At 47.1% G+C, this 16,047-nt stretch overlaps 1 protein-coding gene across 1 annotated transcript in view; it reads left to right on the top strand.

Annotated features, from left to right (window-relative positions):
- Window positions 1-3,931: 3,931 nt before the first annotated feature.
- Window positions 3,932-16,047, top strand: part of LOC141173935 (doublesex- and mab-3-related transcription factor 1B-like) — a 288,419-nt gene continuing 276,303 nt past the window's right edge. Inside the window, exons 1-2 of the mRNA XM_073658877.1 lie at window positions 3,932-3,946; window positions 4,468-4,596. Coding sequence (XP_073514978.1) covers window positions 3,932-3,946; window positions 4,468-4,596 — 144 coding nt within the window. The remainder of the gene's footprint in view (window positions 3,947-4,467; window positions 4,597-16,047) is intronic.

Below are 16,047 nucleotides of genomic sequence, written 5' to 3'. Positions count from 1 at the left end.
CCCCATCGAGATCCGGCTCCGGGTATCCCCTACAGCACTGGCCCAGGGGGCGCGTCAACTTTGGCGTAGTCGGCAGGATCACGTGCCCGCAACCACCGGGTACTGCGTGCCTGAAGAAAAGTTCACATTTACCTCAAAAAGAAGTCTCCCGCCAATTCCGGAGGGTCCCCTCCATCGGACGCCATCTCGGATCGTTTCCCGCCATTTGCCCGCCATCTGCAGTCTTTTCCCGCCATCCACAGAGTTTCCCGCCACTGGGAGACGATTCCCGCCATTTTGAGAAGATTTCCCGCCTTGGAAGAGCAGACGCCATTATGGGCATGCCAGAGGGTGGCAAGAGGCCACCTCCCATCGTGGGCCAGGTCAAGGAATGGCGCCAAAAGTGGAAACCGCCCCCACCAGCAGAGACTGTGATGATAGAAGTGTCCATCAGCGTGAGGGAACTGCCCCTGGAACTGACAATCACAAAGTTGCCCCGGGACCACCCTCAATGTGGGCGGATACAGAACAAAAGAGAGAAGATGGGTGCAGCCTGGAGGAGTCTGGAGAAGCCGTACCCGGAGATGGAGGGAGAGGCAGGCAGCACCGACCCAGTGGTCAGGAGCCTGTTGCAAGCGACAACCCCACTAGGCCTGGTGGAGATCCTGGCACAGCTCCCCCGAGACCGGGAGTGTGCGCAGACGGCGCTGGAGGGCCTCGCACGGAGGATGGCCCAGGTGCAGCGAGAAACGCTGGCGGAGTGGAGCAGAGAGATGGCCCAGCAGGCTGGAACCCGCCAGCGAAGCACGCCACCCGAGACGAGGAGACAGACCGCCTCTGAGGATGGTGCAGGAGGAGTGAAGGCCGGAGACGACGCCGAGGAGGGAGCTGGAGAGACGGAGGCAGGTAAAGGGGACGCTACTACCCCGAGCCGAGGAACCGCGTGCCTGCCCCAGCTTCCCGTCGCAGAGCCCGAAATTCCCCCTGCCGTGCCCGTCGCTGCACCGTCACCGCTCCAGACTAGGCCTCAAACAGAAGCCGCGGCCGCGACCCCTGTGACGTCACGCGCTTCAGTCCTGAGCGCGGCCAAGCAGGAAACACCACCGGCCTGGTTGCAGGGCCGAGTAACCCCGGGCGCCGCCGTTCTTACGGTGCCCTTGACTTTTAGGGTGCCCCAGGCCTGGTCGCAAGGCCTGGTCAATCCGGGCGCCGCTTCCACCACCGCGCCCTCAACATCTAGAGTGCCGCACCTGGGTGAAGACTTGTTTGCCCAGCACACTTGCCCGGATGGGCAGCCCTTTATATGGCCACCGGAGTATTACCAACTTGAGCCCCAAAAGGAAAGGCCCCTGTGCGAGCCCCTGATTCCGGCTCCGAAGCCCGTCAAGAGGACCCCGCTCTCATTGGAGGAGACACAGTTTGAGTGGGACCCCACTGGAGGAGATCTCATGGGGTTCACCCAAGAAACTCGGGCGGCCGCAGCTGAGCGTGCGGAGTGCTGCCGGCAGCAATTAGAGGTCTTCGACCGGGAACGGAGAGAGAGGCGGGTCCGTGAGCAGCGGCTGCAGATACAGAGCGCAGAGCAGAAGAGCCGGACCCGGAGGAACCCCCGTGCAGCTCATGGTCCCCGTGCCACCGGGACTGTGATTAAATTCCAAATGCAGCACGGGTGGGGCTTCATAAGAGATCACCACACCCCCGCCGACGTCTTCGTGACCAGAAGAGACGTCGAGTCCCACCTACCGGAGGGACACAGAGGTCGTGACCTATACGTAGGGGATGAGGTCACCTTCACCCGGCACCAATGTGCCAAAGGACCCTACGCCCTCCATGTACACCGGCTGACGGAGGAGGAGCTGCGGTGTGAGGAGGAGCAAGAGGACCCGGACGGGTCTGAAGCCTACTTGCGAGAAGGAGCAGGAGGACGCCGTCATTAGAGTACGGTATAGTGAAACTGTAAAATAGTTACCCGTCGGGGTACAAGAACTGCTGCCGTTTAAAATATGTTCCCCGTTGGGACAAGTGTAAACTGTTACCCGTATATCCCTTATTCCCACTGACCGAGGACTGAGAGCGGTCATCCTTTCCTAATATCTGGCCGAGGACTGAGAGCGGCCATTTTCCTTGTATATAGTTGCGCTTTCTAAGGCGCCCCCTACTGGTTTTATGGGAAAACTGTTTTTCTTGAAGAGACTGTTGCACTTTACCCGGTCACAAGTTGCACCGTGGCCGGAGGAACAAGAATGTTTACTATGAAAAGTTTTATATGAAAAGTTTTATGCTGATGATATATATAATGTTTTATATGTTTATGATGTTTTTGAAAAAAATTTGTATGTTTGTGATGTTTTTATTCTTTTACAGCCCGAGGACGTGCTGTGATTTACCAGGGGGGAATGTAGCACCCTGAGGATTCGGCTGCTACAGGGGTATTGCACCTCACTCCAGAGGTGTGGTATTCCACTCCCGGGTAAGGATGGAGTGTGGAACTGAGCTAGTAGGCTGCATGCACTACATACATCCCATTTCCGGGGGACAGAACGACGGTACTCCCACCAGTTTATGTGCAGGTACGACTGCGTCTGTCCCTGGCTGGAGTGGGAGGGGGGTGGAACATCCCAGTAGTGTAGGGGCAGATAGGGGGAGTAGTCTGGGTAAAGATAGGAGCTCATTGGGTGCTGGTCACCTGAGCTCACACATAGAGGGAGTATATAAGGTGGGCACCATCTAAGAACAGGGTCAGTCGGTCAGAGTTTAGCCTGAGGAGCAGAGCAGAGGAGCTCAGCCAGGAGGGCTGACAGGGAGCTGTGGCTCCGGCTGGGCCCAGCTCCAGAGCAGAGCCTGCAGAGAGAGAGAGAGGAGTCAGAAGGACCCAGAGAGGAAACAAGAAGGAACCCCAAGATCCCAGAATAAGGACAGAAGGGTGAAGGGTTGGCGGACACGGGTACCGGATCCCAAGCTGGCGGAGGCCCAAAACGAACCTTAGCCAGGAACCGGAGGTCATGGTCAGGATCTGCCACGACCCTCACCAAATCCACTAGAAAGGCACACCGAGTATAGGGTCAGGGAGCCCAGAGGAGGCTTGACCACCAAGAGACCCGAGGGAGCCGGCCAAAAGTGGATCCCTGGTGGGAACGACCAGAGGAAGGGAGAGTCAGAAAGGAGCTCAGGACCACGCTTCAGAACTGCCTGGGGGTTGGCCGAGTCCAGGACCTGGTGAACGCAGCACGGCTCGGGTGGTCACTCAAGGCCAGAGTGACCAAAAGAACATCAGTAAGTAAAAACCCTGAACTGCACCTCCCGTCTCAGAGTCTCCTTTCTACACCACAACAACCCCCATCATCCACACCTGCTGCCCTGAGGCCATACCCCTCCCGTTGGGGGTTATATCATCACTGCTGCACATACACCACCGGCCTCAGCGGACTGCTTTGCAGCGGCGGCTTCAAAGCCGCACTCAACGGGTGGCGTAGTCGACAATCAAAGTAACATCTACTGCCATAGACTGCCACTTAGTTTGACACCCTGGGCACGGACCGGGTCACCGCCACAAGGACTACTACCCCCATCGAGATCCGGCTCCGGGTATCCCCTACAGCACTGGCCCAGGGGCTGCGTCAGATCCAACCCCATGATTAATTGTTTTCGAGATGTTCTTTTTCTGAAATTGCGTGCCCTTTTTTCTCCACACATACCTTTGATTATTGTGGCCAAAGAGTTCTATTGTAACTTCATCAGTCCACAGGACTTGTTTCCAAATCGGATCAGGCTTGTTTAGATGTTCTTTTGTATACTTCTGACGCTGAATTTTATGGTGAGGACACAGGAGAGGTTTTCTTCTGATGACTCTTCCATGAAGACCATATTTGTGCAGGTGTCTCTGAACAGTAGAACAATGTACCACAACTCCAGAGTCTAAATCTAAATCTTTCTGAAGCGCGGGATAAACCCTATGATTCTGTGCTCAGTGACGTTTTTTGTTCCAGCTCCGATCAGATAGCGATCGGGCTGGAAAAAAATCGCAGCATGCTGCATTCGGATCGCACGCACCCACATAAGCCTATGGGTGCTTGTGAAACATCGCACTGCACTCGGATATCACCCCAGTGCATTGCGATTTCCGCCGATGCTAGCAACAGAGGAGATGGAGAAATTATTGTAACTTCATCAGTCCACAGGACTTGTTTCCAAATCGGATCAGGCTTGTTTAGATGTTCTTTTGTATACTTCTGACGCTGAATTTTATGGTGAGGACACAGGAGAGGTTTTCTTCTGATGACTCTTCCATGAAGACCATATTTGTGCAGGTGTCTCTGAACAGTAGAACAATGTACCACAACTCCAGAGTTTAAATCTAAATCTTTCTGAAGCGCGGGATAAACCCTTTCCATCTTTACAGGTGGAAAGAAGCAAGATGCCCAACAACATAGAGCCACATAAAAAGAAGCGAAGCGGGGCAATGGAAAGAATATATCACGCTCACCTAAGTGTGCCCATTGCAGGAACCATGGCTATTCATCTACTTTGAAGGGTCACAAGCGTTTCTGCATGTGGAGGCAATGCCAGTGCAACAAATGCAGCCTTATTTCAGAAAGACAGTGTGTTATGGCTGCCCAGGTAAATAGGAATTTATTTTTGTTTTTATTAAATTTTTTTCAGTTTTTTTTTCTTGTAAGATGTAAATATTTCATTTGTACATAGATACAGAAACATCCAATTTCAAAGACTATATTCCACAGTACTCTCCAAATGTCCATTCATTTTGCTTTATTCACAGATTTCAGGTGCACATGAAGAATAGTATCCCAGAAAAACCTATGGGAATTTCACATATGAATATGCTTTTTCAAGGCCTCAAGAAAATAATGCATATTCACACGTGAAACAGCTTGGGTTTCCTGGGATTCTGTTCCTCCTGTGAATCTTCTTATCCATGAATAAAGGATATTGAATGAACATCTGGTGAATGACGTGGACTATACAAATATACTTTGACGTTGGATTATTCTAGGGTTTTGCTTTGTATCACTGAGCACCACTGAGAGTGCCTATTCGAGCTGCAACTAAAGATCTGTATTTGTATAGTTTAGGGTTCACTCACATCTGTGTGTATAAAATCGCTCAGATTCTCAACCAGAAAAGTTGGAAAGTGTCATGCGTATGTCATTCCGTATGTTATGCGAGTGCTATGTGAGTGTGGGATATTTTTCTTGCCTAGCATCCGTATGACATGCGTATGCAATTCGTATGCAATGCGTTTTTAACATCATCTTTTATATACTGTAATGCTCTGTGTAACTTAAAGCTAGTTTACAAAACTAATATAGCATTCTTATATAAAGTTATAGATGATAGAAACATATATAATAGATAGATAATAAATAGATATACAGTGGGTACGGAAAGTATTCAGACCCCTTTAAATTTTTCACTCCTTTTGTTTCATTGCAGCCATTTGCTAAAATTCTAAAAAGTTCATTTTTTTTTCTCATTAAAGTAAACTCTGCACCCCATCTTGACTGAAAAGAACCAGAAATGTAGAAATTTTTGCAAATTTATTAAAAAAGAAAAACTGAAATATCACATGGTCATAAGTATTCAGACCTTTTGCTCAGTATTGAGTAGAAGCACCCTTTTGAGCTAGTACAGCCATGAGTCTTCTTGGGAATGATGCAACAAGTTTTTCACACCTGGATTTGGGGAACCTCTGCCATTCTTCCTTGCAGATCCTCTCCAGTTCCGTCAGGTTGGATGGTGAACGTTGGTGGATAGCCATTTTCAGGTCTCTCCAGAGATCCTCAATTGGGTTTAGGTCAGGGCTCTGGCTGGGCCAGTCAAGAATGGTCACAGAGTTGTTCTGAAGCCACTCCTTTGTTATTTTAGCTGTGTGCTTAGGGTCATTGTCTTGTTGAAAGGTGAATCTTCGGCCAAGTCTGAGGTCCAGAGCACTCTGGAAGAGGTTTTCATCCAGGATATCTCTGTTCTTGGCCGCATTTATGTTTCCTTCAATTGCAACCAGTCGTCCTGTCCCTGCAGATGAAAAACACCCCCATAGCATGATGCTGCCACCACCATGTTTCACTGTTGGGATTGTATTGGGCAGGTGATGAGCAGTGCCTGGTTTTCTCCACACATACCGCTTAGAATTATCACCAAAAAGTTCTATTTTCATCTCATCAGACCAGAGAATCTTATTTCTCATAGTCTGGGAGTCCTTCATGTGTTTTTGAGCAAACTATGTGGGCTTTCATATGTCTTGCACTGAGGAGAGGCTTCCGTTGGGCCACTCTGCCATAAAGGCCCGACTGGTGGAGGGCTGCTCTGATAGTTGACTTTGTGGAACTTTTTACAATCTCCCTACTGTATCTTTGGAGCTCAGCCACAGTGATCTTGGGGTTCTTCTTTACCTCTCTCACCAAGGCTCTTCTTCCACGATTGCTCAGTTTGGCTGGACAGCCAGGTCTAGGAAGAGTTCTGGTGGTCTCAAACTTCTTCCATTTAAGGATTATGGAGGCCACTGTGCTCTTAGGAACCTTGAGTAATGCAGAAATTCTTTTGTAACCTTGGCCAGATCTTTGCCTTGCCACAATTCTGTCTCTGAGCTCCTTGGGCAGTTCCTTTGAGCTCATGATTTTCGTTTGGTCTGACATGCACTGTGAGCTGTGAGGTCTTATATAGACAGGTGTGTGCCTTTCCAAATCAAGTAAGACTGTTTCCTTTTCTGTGATGTTTTTTGAATTTCCAGGCTCTACCGTAGGGACGGGCTGCACCTCAATGGGGAGGGTGCAGCGGTGCTGGGGAAGAAGATGGCTAATAGGTTGGAGGAGTTTTTAAACTAGAGACGGGGGGGGGAAACCAAGGAAATAGGTGGGATGTGAGGCAAGCAAGGGGGAAGGGGAGAAGTGAATATAATGAGGGTGGAGAGGGGGGTGGGGATAGTACAGTTAGATCGTTAGAGAAGAATAGGATGCTAAATAACCCCAAAGTTTTATCTTGCATGCTGACCAACGCAAGAAGCCTGACCAATAAGGCGGATGAGCTGCGGGCGCTTATATCGGAGGAGAGGTATGACATCGTAGGTATAACAGAGACTTGGCTAGACGATAGCTACGACTGGGCGGTAAATTTATTAGATTATAGTTTATTTAGAAGGGACTGGAAACAGGGGAAAGGCGGAGGAGTCTGCTTATATGTAAAGTCATGTCTAAAAACCAGACTAAGGGAAGATATAGGAGAGGGAGAAGAGGGGGTCGAGTCCATGTGGGTAGAGATAGAGGGGGCAAAAAATAATAATAAAATATTACTGGGGGTCTGCTATAAGCCACCAAATATAACAGAGGAGAATGAGAATCTGCTATTAGGACAAATAGACAAAGTAGCAAAACATAATGAAGTGATTGTTATGGGGGACTTCAACTACCCGGATATTGACTGGGAAACAGAAACCTGTAGATCTCAGAAAGGAAAAAGGTTCTTGACAAATATTAAGGATAATTATCTCTCCCAACTAGTGCAGGAACCAACGAGAGGGAAGGCCGTGTTGGACTTAATATTGACTAATAGGCCTGATAGAATAACTGAGGTACAGATAGGGGGGCACCTAGGTAATAGCGACCATAATATTATCGACTTCAAAATGCCCTTCAGTAGGGTTATCAATAAGGGAACAACAAAAACATCAAACTTTAGGAGGGCGAAGTTTGATCAGCTGAAAGAAAGCCTTCAACTTATTGACTGGGACAAAGTTCTTAATCAAAGGAATACGAATAGTAAATGGGAAACCTTCAAAAGAATTCTGAATACTCAGTGCGAGAGGTATATACCGTATGGGAATAAAAGGGCCAGAAATAAGAGGAAACCAATATGGTTGAACAAGAACGTAAAAAGGGGCGTTAAATAGCAAAAAAGAGGCATTCAAGAGATTAAAACAGGAAAACAGTAAGGAGGCACTAAAGTGTTACAAGGAAAAAACGAGAACCTGTAAAAAAACAAATAAAAATAGCGAAGGAGGAAACAGAGAAACGTATTGCTAGGGAAAGTAGATCAAATCCCAAACTGTTCTTTACGTATATAAATAGTAAAAGGATTAAATCGGATAATATTGGACCGATAAAAAGTGAGGAAGGCAAAATCATAGAGAAAAATGAGGATAAAGCTAATCTATTAAATAATTTTTTTTTGACAACTTTCACAAAGGAAATCGAACTAACAGGAGAAATGAGAAGTGACAAGCTTAATCCTCCACTAAGTATGACTAATCTAACCCAAGCTGGGGTACAGAAACACCTCAGTAACATTAAAATAAACAAATCACCAGGACCTGATGGCATACACCCACGGGTACTAAGGGAACTAAGTAATGTGATAGACAGACCGTTATATCTTATATTTAAGGACTCTGTTGGGACTGGGTCTGTGCCACTTGATTGGCGACAGGCGAATGTAGTGCCAATATTCAAAAAGGGAGCAAAAAGTGACGCCGGAAACTATCGGCCGGTGAGTCTGACGTCCGTTGTGGGCAAAATTTTTGAAAGCTTCATTAAAGAGGCAATTACGGAGCATCTTGATGCTAATAATCTTTTAATCCCGAACTAACATGGATTCATGAGGAATCGCTCCTGCCAAACAAACCTGATTGACTTCTACGAGGAGGTTAGCTCTCGATTAGATCAGGGGGAACCAGTGGATGTCGTGTATCTCGACTTCTCAAAAGCGTTCGATAGCGTGCCACATAATAGGTTGGTATACAAAATGAGAATGATGGGGCTGGGGGAAAATGTCTGCAAGTGGGTAGCAAACTGGCTAAGGGATAGAAGGCAGAGGGTGGTTATAAATGGAATATACTCAGATTGGGTAAGCGTCACTAGTGGGGTACCACAGGGGTCTGTACTAGGCCCAATGTTATTTAATATCTTTATTAACGACATAGTCAACGGGATAAATAGTAAAATATCAATATTTGCAGATGACACAAAGTTATGTAAAACAATTAATACAAAAGAGGACAGTGCAGACCTACAGAGGGATTTGGATAAGCTCGGTAGGTGGAGCATTAAATGGCAAATGAGGTTTAATGAGGAGAAATGTAAGGTCATACATATGGGAAGGAAAAATGGAAGTCACCAGTACTCACTGAATGGGAAATCATTGGGGAATTCAGAGATGGAGAAGGACTTGGGCATCTTGACTGATAGCAAACTAAATTGGAGTGCCCAAAGTCAGGCCGCTGCTGTAAGGGCAAACAGGGTAATGGGATGTATCAGAAGAGGTATAGCTGCAAAGGATGAGAACATTGTTCTTCCACTGTACAAAGCACTGGTCAGACCACACTTGGAATACTGTGCTCAGTTATGGGCCCCAATATATAGAAAGGATATAAACGAGCTTGAAAAGGTACAAAGGAGGGCAACAAAATTAATAAAGGGAATGGAGGGACTGCAATACCCAGAGAGGTTGGCAAAACTAGGACTATTCAGTCTGGAAAAGAGAAGGTTGAGGGGGGACATAATAAATGTGTACAAATATGTTAGGGGACAGTATAGAGACCTTGCCAGGGATTTGTTCAAAAATAGGAATATTACGGTAACAAGAGGGCATTCACTAAGACTGGAAGGGAAAAGGTTCCAGCACCAGCATAGGAAGGGGTTCTTTACGGTAAGAGCAGTGAGAATATGGAATTCACTGAGTGAGGAGACGGTAATGTCGGATTCACTACACCAGTTCAAGCGGGGACTGGATGCATTTCTAGATACCAGGCAGATTTCAGCATATACTTAAAAATAAAATAAAATAGTAGGTTGATACAGGGATTTATTCTGACTGCTGGTTTCAGAGTCGGGAGGGAATTTTTCCTCAGGTGAAGATTGGCTAAATCATTTGGGGTTTTTTCCCTCCTCTGGATCAACTTTAGCAATTACAGAACAAACAGGTCGAACTTGATGGACGCAAGTCTTTATTCGGCTTTACAAACTATGTTACTATGTTACTATTTTTTTTCCATGAGCTTTTTTTAATTTTAATGTTAGGACTCGCAAGTATGAGGACCCTTGATGTGGGTTGCGAATTTGTGTATTTTGGCCAAAATATTGACCAATACCTCGTGTAATGTATTTATTTTATACATTATTTTTCATGTTTTTATTGCACATTTTTCCATTTTTATGCAGAATGCAGCCAGGCCCTTTAGTGTTGGTTGGGTGAAATTGGGGCATCTTGTCTTGTGGGGTGCACTTATATTGTCCCGGGAAGCCCGCCTGATCTAATAGTATGGGTGTCATCAATAGGCTATAAGCCAGACACTGTGCATCATACATACAGGTGCATCTCACTAAATTAGAATATCATCAAAAAGTTAATTTATTTCAGTTCTTGAATGCAAAAAGTGAAACTCATATATTATGTAGAGTCATTACAAACAGAGTGATCTATTTCAAGTGTTTATTTCTGTTGATGATTATGGTTTACAACCAATAAAAACACAAAAGTCATTATCTCAGTAAATTAAAATACTTTATAAGGCTGTGTGCCCATTATGCGATTTTTAAGTGTTTCCGCAGCGGCAATTGCACTGCAGAAATGCTTGGTAGAAGGCCTGCCATGTTCCCCAATGATAATCCGCATGTGCTGTGCACATGCTGCGGAAATTTCTGCTGCAGATTATCATTGCGGAAAAATCCGCAGCACTACTAATTATTTTGCGTAAATGCAGCATTTTCGCCGCCATTGACTTGCATTGGAACGCATGGAATCCGCATCACTGCATCTGTACATGCGGAATCCAAGCGTTCCAATGTGCGGATGGTACCCGGGTCTGGAGAAGAGGAGACTCTCCTCCGCACCTGGGTACCATAGTACCTGTAAAAAAAAGAATAAAATAAAAAATAAATATTATACTTGCCTTCTGATGGCCCCCAGTCTCCATAGCGATCCGTCCTGGCTAGCCGGCAACTTGCGATGGTCTGAAAAGGACCTGCCATGACGTCATTTAGTCGTGTGACGGGTCAGGCGACCGCTGATGTTGGTGGTCGCGTGACTCATCATATGACTAAATGATGTCATGGCAGGTCCTTTTAGTCCACCTCGAGATGCCGGCAAGCCAAGATGGAACGGATAAGGACACCGGGGGCCATCAGAAGATAAGTATAATATTTATTTTTTACCATTCATGTATTGCATGGATTTATATAGTGTGACCAAGTTGTCAAGCACTTTCCAAGTGATGTTAAAATCGCTTGGAAAGCACTTGACAACCCGCATGCGGAAATGCATGTGAAGAACGCTTCACTTCCGCTTGTCCCTGGCAGGAAAAACGCATGTAAAATCCGCATGTACAATCCGCATGCGTTTTTTCTGCCAGAGAGATGCAGAAACGCTCAGGAAAAATCCGGAGCATTTCTGCATCGTGGGCACATAGCCTAAGGGTTAATGCCATAGACATGGTGTCTCATCCTAAGCGGGGTGGGAATAGAAACCAAATACTTAAATATAAAGAAACTTTTTGGATTTTTAATTTGGATACTAGCAGGGCTGTGGAGTTGGTAAGCCAAACCTCCGACTCCCTCATTCATGGCTCATGTTTAAGTGATAAATTTTCTGTAGCACAGATTAATCTCAGCTAAAAGTCTAGACCCTTAGATCAGGAATAGGACAGACATTTATAGGACATTTCATAACTTTCCCAAATTCATATGAAAAAATATTCCCCACAAACGGCATTGAACTACTGTACCCAATTTATTATATATTTTAGGAATCGGAGTCGGTCCATTTTATACTGACTCCCGACTCCATCAAAATGGGCTCCGACTCCACAGCCCTGGATACCAGAACACCTAATGGGATGAGCATTAACCCTTTTACCCCCGAGGGTGGTTTGCACGATAATGAACGGGCCAATTTTTACAATTCTGACCACTGTCACTTTATGAGGTAATACCTCTGGAACACTTCAACGGATCCCACTGATTCTGAGAATGTTTTTTCAAGACATATTGTACTTCATGATAGTGGTAAAATGTATTCGATATGACTTGCGTTTATTTGTGAAAAAATTGCACCATTAAATTTGTTTTGCAATTTATCCTGTGGAAGCCGATACCCCATATGTGGGGGAAAACCACTGTTTGGGCGCACGGCAGGGTTCGGAAGGGACGGAGCGCCATTTGACTTTTTGAATGTAAAATTTCCTTGAATAATTAGCGGACGCCATGTTGCGTTTGAGGAGCCCCTGATGTGCGTAAATAGTGGAAACCCCCCACAAGGGACACCATTTTGGAAACTAGACCCCTTAAGGATTTTATCAAGGGGTATACTGAACATTTTGAACCCAGAGGTACGACACAGAATTTGATAATATTAGGTCATTGTAGCATTGGCGTCTCTGCCTCCTGCCAGGCAGAGACGCCATCCCTCTCACCTCCCCGCTCCCCGCACTGCGTCCTCCTGCGCTCCTCTTCCTGCAGCGGCCGGCGCGCGTTCTTTCCCGGGCACTGTGCTTAGGGCGCGAGTGCGCTCTCTCTCTCTTAAAGGGGCCGTGCGCGCCGCCCTAAGGAGTCCCTGGCCAATAGCCGGAGGACCTCCCATATTTAAGGCACCTCCTCCAAAATGGAGGTGCCCGAGCAAAGTTTTTGCACAGTTACTTATCTCTGCTTCAGCCCTCAGGTTCCGCTGGTAGCCTGACTCCTCGTCCTGCCTGCCAGCCTGTTATCTGCCCGTTACCTGCCGAGCCTGCCAGCCCGCTCACCTGGAGCGCTCACCTGTCACCTGCCTGTTACCTGCCTTGTCTGATAGCCCGCTCACCTGGGAGCACCCGCCTGTTACCTGCTGTGTCCGTCAGTCCGCTCACCTGGGAGCGCTCACCTGTTACCTGCCTGTTACCTGCCTGGCCTGTCAGCCCGCTCACCTGGGAGCACCCGCCTGTTACCTGCTGTGTCCATCAGCCCGCTCACCTGGGAGCACCCGTCTGTTACCTGCTAGCCTACCTGGAGGCTCCACCGTCACTTGCTGTGACCACCTGCCTGGTAAACCTAGAGACTACTACTTGCCCTGCTGTCACATACCGTGACCACCTGTCAGCTAACCAGAGACTTCTGCCTGCTTGATGTGTCCATCCGTCATACCGGTCAGTCCCTGCCATCTGACCCGTGGGAGCCACCTGCTCTCTTACAAGGTCGTCCCCAGAGTAGCACCTGGTCCCTCTGCCTGGATCCTCCCTGGTCACGGAGTCGTTAGCCGCCGTCTGACCAGGGTCGGTTCGGGTTGATTCTTAGTCACGCCCCTCTGGGTCCCTCCTTGCACCGCAGCACAGAGGTTCCACCACCCGGACCCGTAACAGTCATCATATTGAATAAGTTGTCATTAGTCTTGAGCTCAAGTGCTCGCTACTTGAGTTTGCATCGGACTCACCATGTATCGCGGGTGCTCAAGTGACATGCTCAAGTCCCCACCCCGCATGTTTCACGGTTATTAGACATTAAAAAAAACATGCGGGGATCACTCGTGCATGGCAGGCAATCCCCGCAAGGTTTTTTTGGCTGTATAACAGCTGCAAAACATACGGGGTGGAGACTCGAGCACCCTCTATACTCGGTGCATACCCGAGCACCCGATGCAAACTCAAGTAGCGAGCACTTGTGCTCAACACTAGTCGCCATATCGTTGTCATTTTTTTTCTTTACTTTTGAAAAAATCCCAACCCCAACACATCCTTAACCCCAACCTTAAATGGGTTGTCCACTACTTATTCCCCCCAACATGTATCCCCCTGGGGCCCCTAAGACTTCTTGTAAATACCTTCTGTGGCTGATATTGCCTGTGAGCGGCGCTATCACTGGCCGCTCACAAGCATCACGTGACCCCCGGCTGCAGCCGGCTCTGACATCCGCTGATGCCACGACAAGTGCTGGCAGCAGCCGGGGGTCACGATCTTCCTGGTTACATGGTGGATGCCAAGCTGTGGGCGGGGTTACCCCCACGTCACACCCAGCATCCACCGCACGCTTTTCCTCTCCCCATTCATTTGGGAAAACACGCGGTGGATGCCGGGTGTGACGCAGGGGGTAACCCCACCCACAACCCAGCAGCCACAGCGGGGACCTCAGCGCCTCACTTGTCGTGACATCAGCGCGGGGTCACGTGATGCCTGCGAGTGGCCACCGATAGCGTCGCTCACAGACATTATCAGCAACAGAAGGTATTTACAATAAGTCTTAGGGGCCCCCGGGGGATACATTGGTGGGGGGGCGGAGGGAATAAAGTAGTGGACAACTTCTTTAATACAACCCCAACCCTAGCCCAACCATAACCCTAGCCCAACCCCAACTTTAACCCTAGCCCAACCCTAACTCTAGCACAACCCTAACCCTAGCACAACCCTAAGCCTAGAGTTTATTTTTTACGCCGTTCATTGTGCGGTAAAATTGATTAGACGACTTTATTCTTCGGGTCTGTGCGATTACAGCGATACCAAATTCATATAGGGTTTTTATGATTGATAGCTGTCACACACTAAAAGACGCTTTTTTTGCAAAGTCTAGTTTTTGCATCACCATATTTTGAGAGCTATAATTTTTCCATATTTTGGCCAACAGAGTTATGTGATGGCTTTTGTTTTTTTGCGGGACAAGTTGACGCTTTTATCTGTACCATTTTCGGGCACGTGACATTTTTTGATCGCTTTCTATTCCGATTTCTGGGAGGCAGAAAAAACAAAAACCAACAATTCGGGAATTGTTTTTTTTTATTTTTTTTTATGCTGATCCACGTGTGGTAAAATTGATAAGGCAGCGTTATTCTTCGGGTCAGTAAGTTTACAGCAATACTACATTTATATTGTTTTTTATGTTTTGGCGCTTTTACACAATAAAAACTATTTTATAGAAAAAAATAATTTTTTTGTATCGCTTTATTCTGAGAGCTATAACTTTTCTATTTTTTGGCTGATGGAGCTGTATGGTGGCTTGTTTTTTGCGGGACAAGATGACGTTTTCAGTGGTACCATTTTTATTTGCATTTGTCTTTTTGATAACGTTTTATTGCACTTTTTGTTTGGCAGTATGAGGATAAAGCATCATTTTTAGCTTGTTTTTTTTTTTTCTGTACCGTGTTCACTAAAGGAGTTAACTAGTAGTGAGACAGTTTTATAGGTCAGGTCGTTCCGGACGCGGCGATACCACATATGTGTACTTTTATTGTGTTTTTTTTTAATAATAATATTTATTTATGGGTACAGTATATTTTTAATTTTTTGGATTATTTTTTTCATTTTTTTTTTTTTTTATATTTTTACAATTTTTTTTTTCACTTTCTGTCTCTTTGGAACTTTTACACATTGTGCTACTATGGGACTTTCACTTTTTACATTCTGATCGCCTGTATAGCATAGGAATGCAGCAGCATCCCTGTGCTCTACAGGCTGTCAGAGCTGCAGAGGGAGAAGTTACTTTGATTGTGCACTGCGCATAATCAAAATAACTTCTTGCTGTCTGGCGACATCTGGGTCACCATGACAACCACCGAGACCTGGCTCAGACATCGCTGGACGCCTTAGAGGAGGTAAGTATTGGCGCTTACCTCCCCTTGCCACCGAAATGCTTAGATCAACTTCGATTGCAGCATTTCAGGGGTTATTGTGCAGGGAGCGGTGCGGCACCGCTCGCTGCACATAGTGCCGCGTGTCAACTGTGACAATCAGCTGACACCCGCCGGTGATCACCCCGCACCGCTTGTGTGCAGGCGCGATCACTGTATGAAGTAATAGTATGTCCCTGGCCCAATAGGCCCAGGTCATCATGATGTACTATTACCAAATACGTCAGAAAGGGATTAACCCCTTTCTGACATGAGACATATCCATACGTCCCTGGGCCTGGTACTTATTGACCAGGGATGTATGGATACTTCTAGGCGATTTTCTCCGGCAGAGCCTGTGCACGCCTCCGATCGCCGCCAGGTGTCAGCTGATTCTGACCGCTGACATCCGGCACTTCAACCTGCTAAATGCTGCGTTTAGGCAGAGGGAAGAAAGCGGGGTCCCAATCGTTGCCACGGTTGGCATGTCACCAGAGCTAG

Source organism: Phyllobates terribilis, unplaced genomic scaffold, assembly GCF_046119375.1.
Source record: "Phyllobates terribilis strain yellow unplaced genomic scaffold, ASM4611937v1 Scaffold_1__5_contigs__length_1240528914, whole genome shotgun sequence".
NCBI classification, from domain to species: domain Eukaryota; kingdom Metazoa; phylum Chordata; class Amphibia; order Anura; family Dendrobatidae; genus Phyllobates; species Phyllobates terribilis.
Note: the sequence above shows the minus strand (reverse complement) of the source record. Positions and strands in the feature narration are given on the sequence as shown.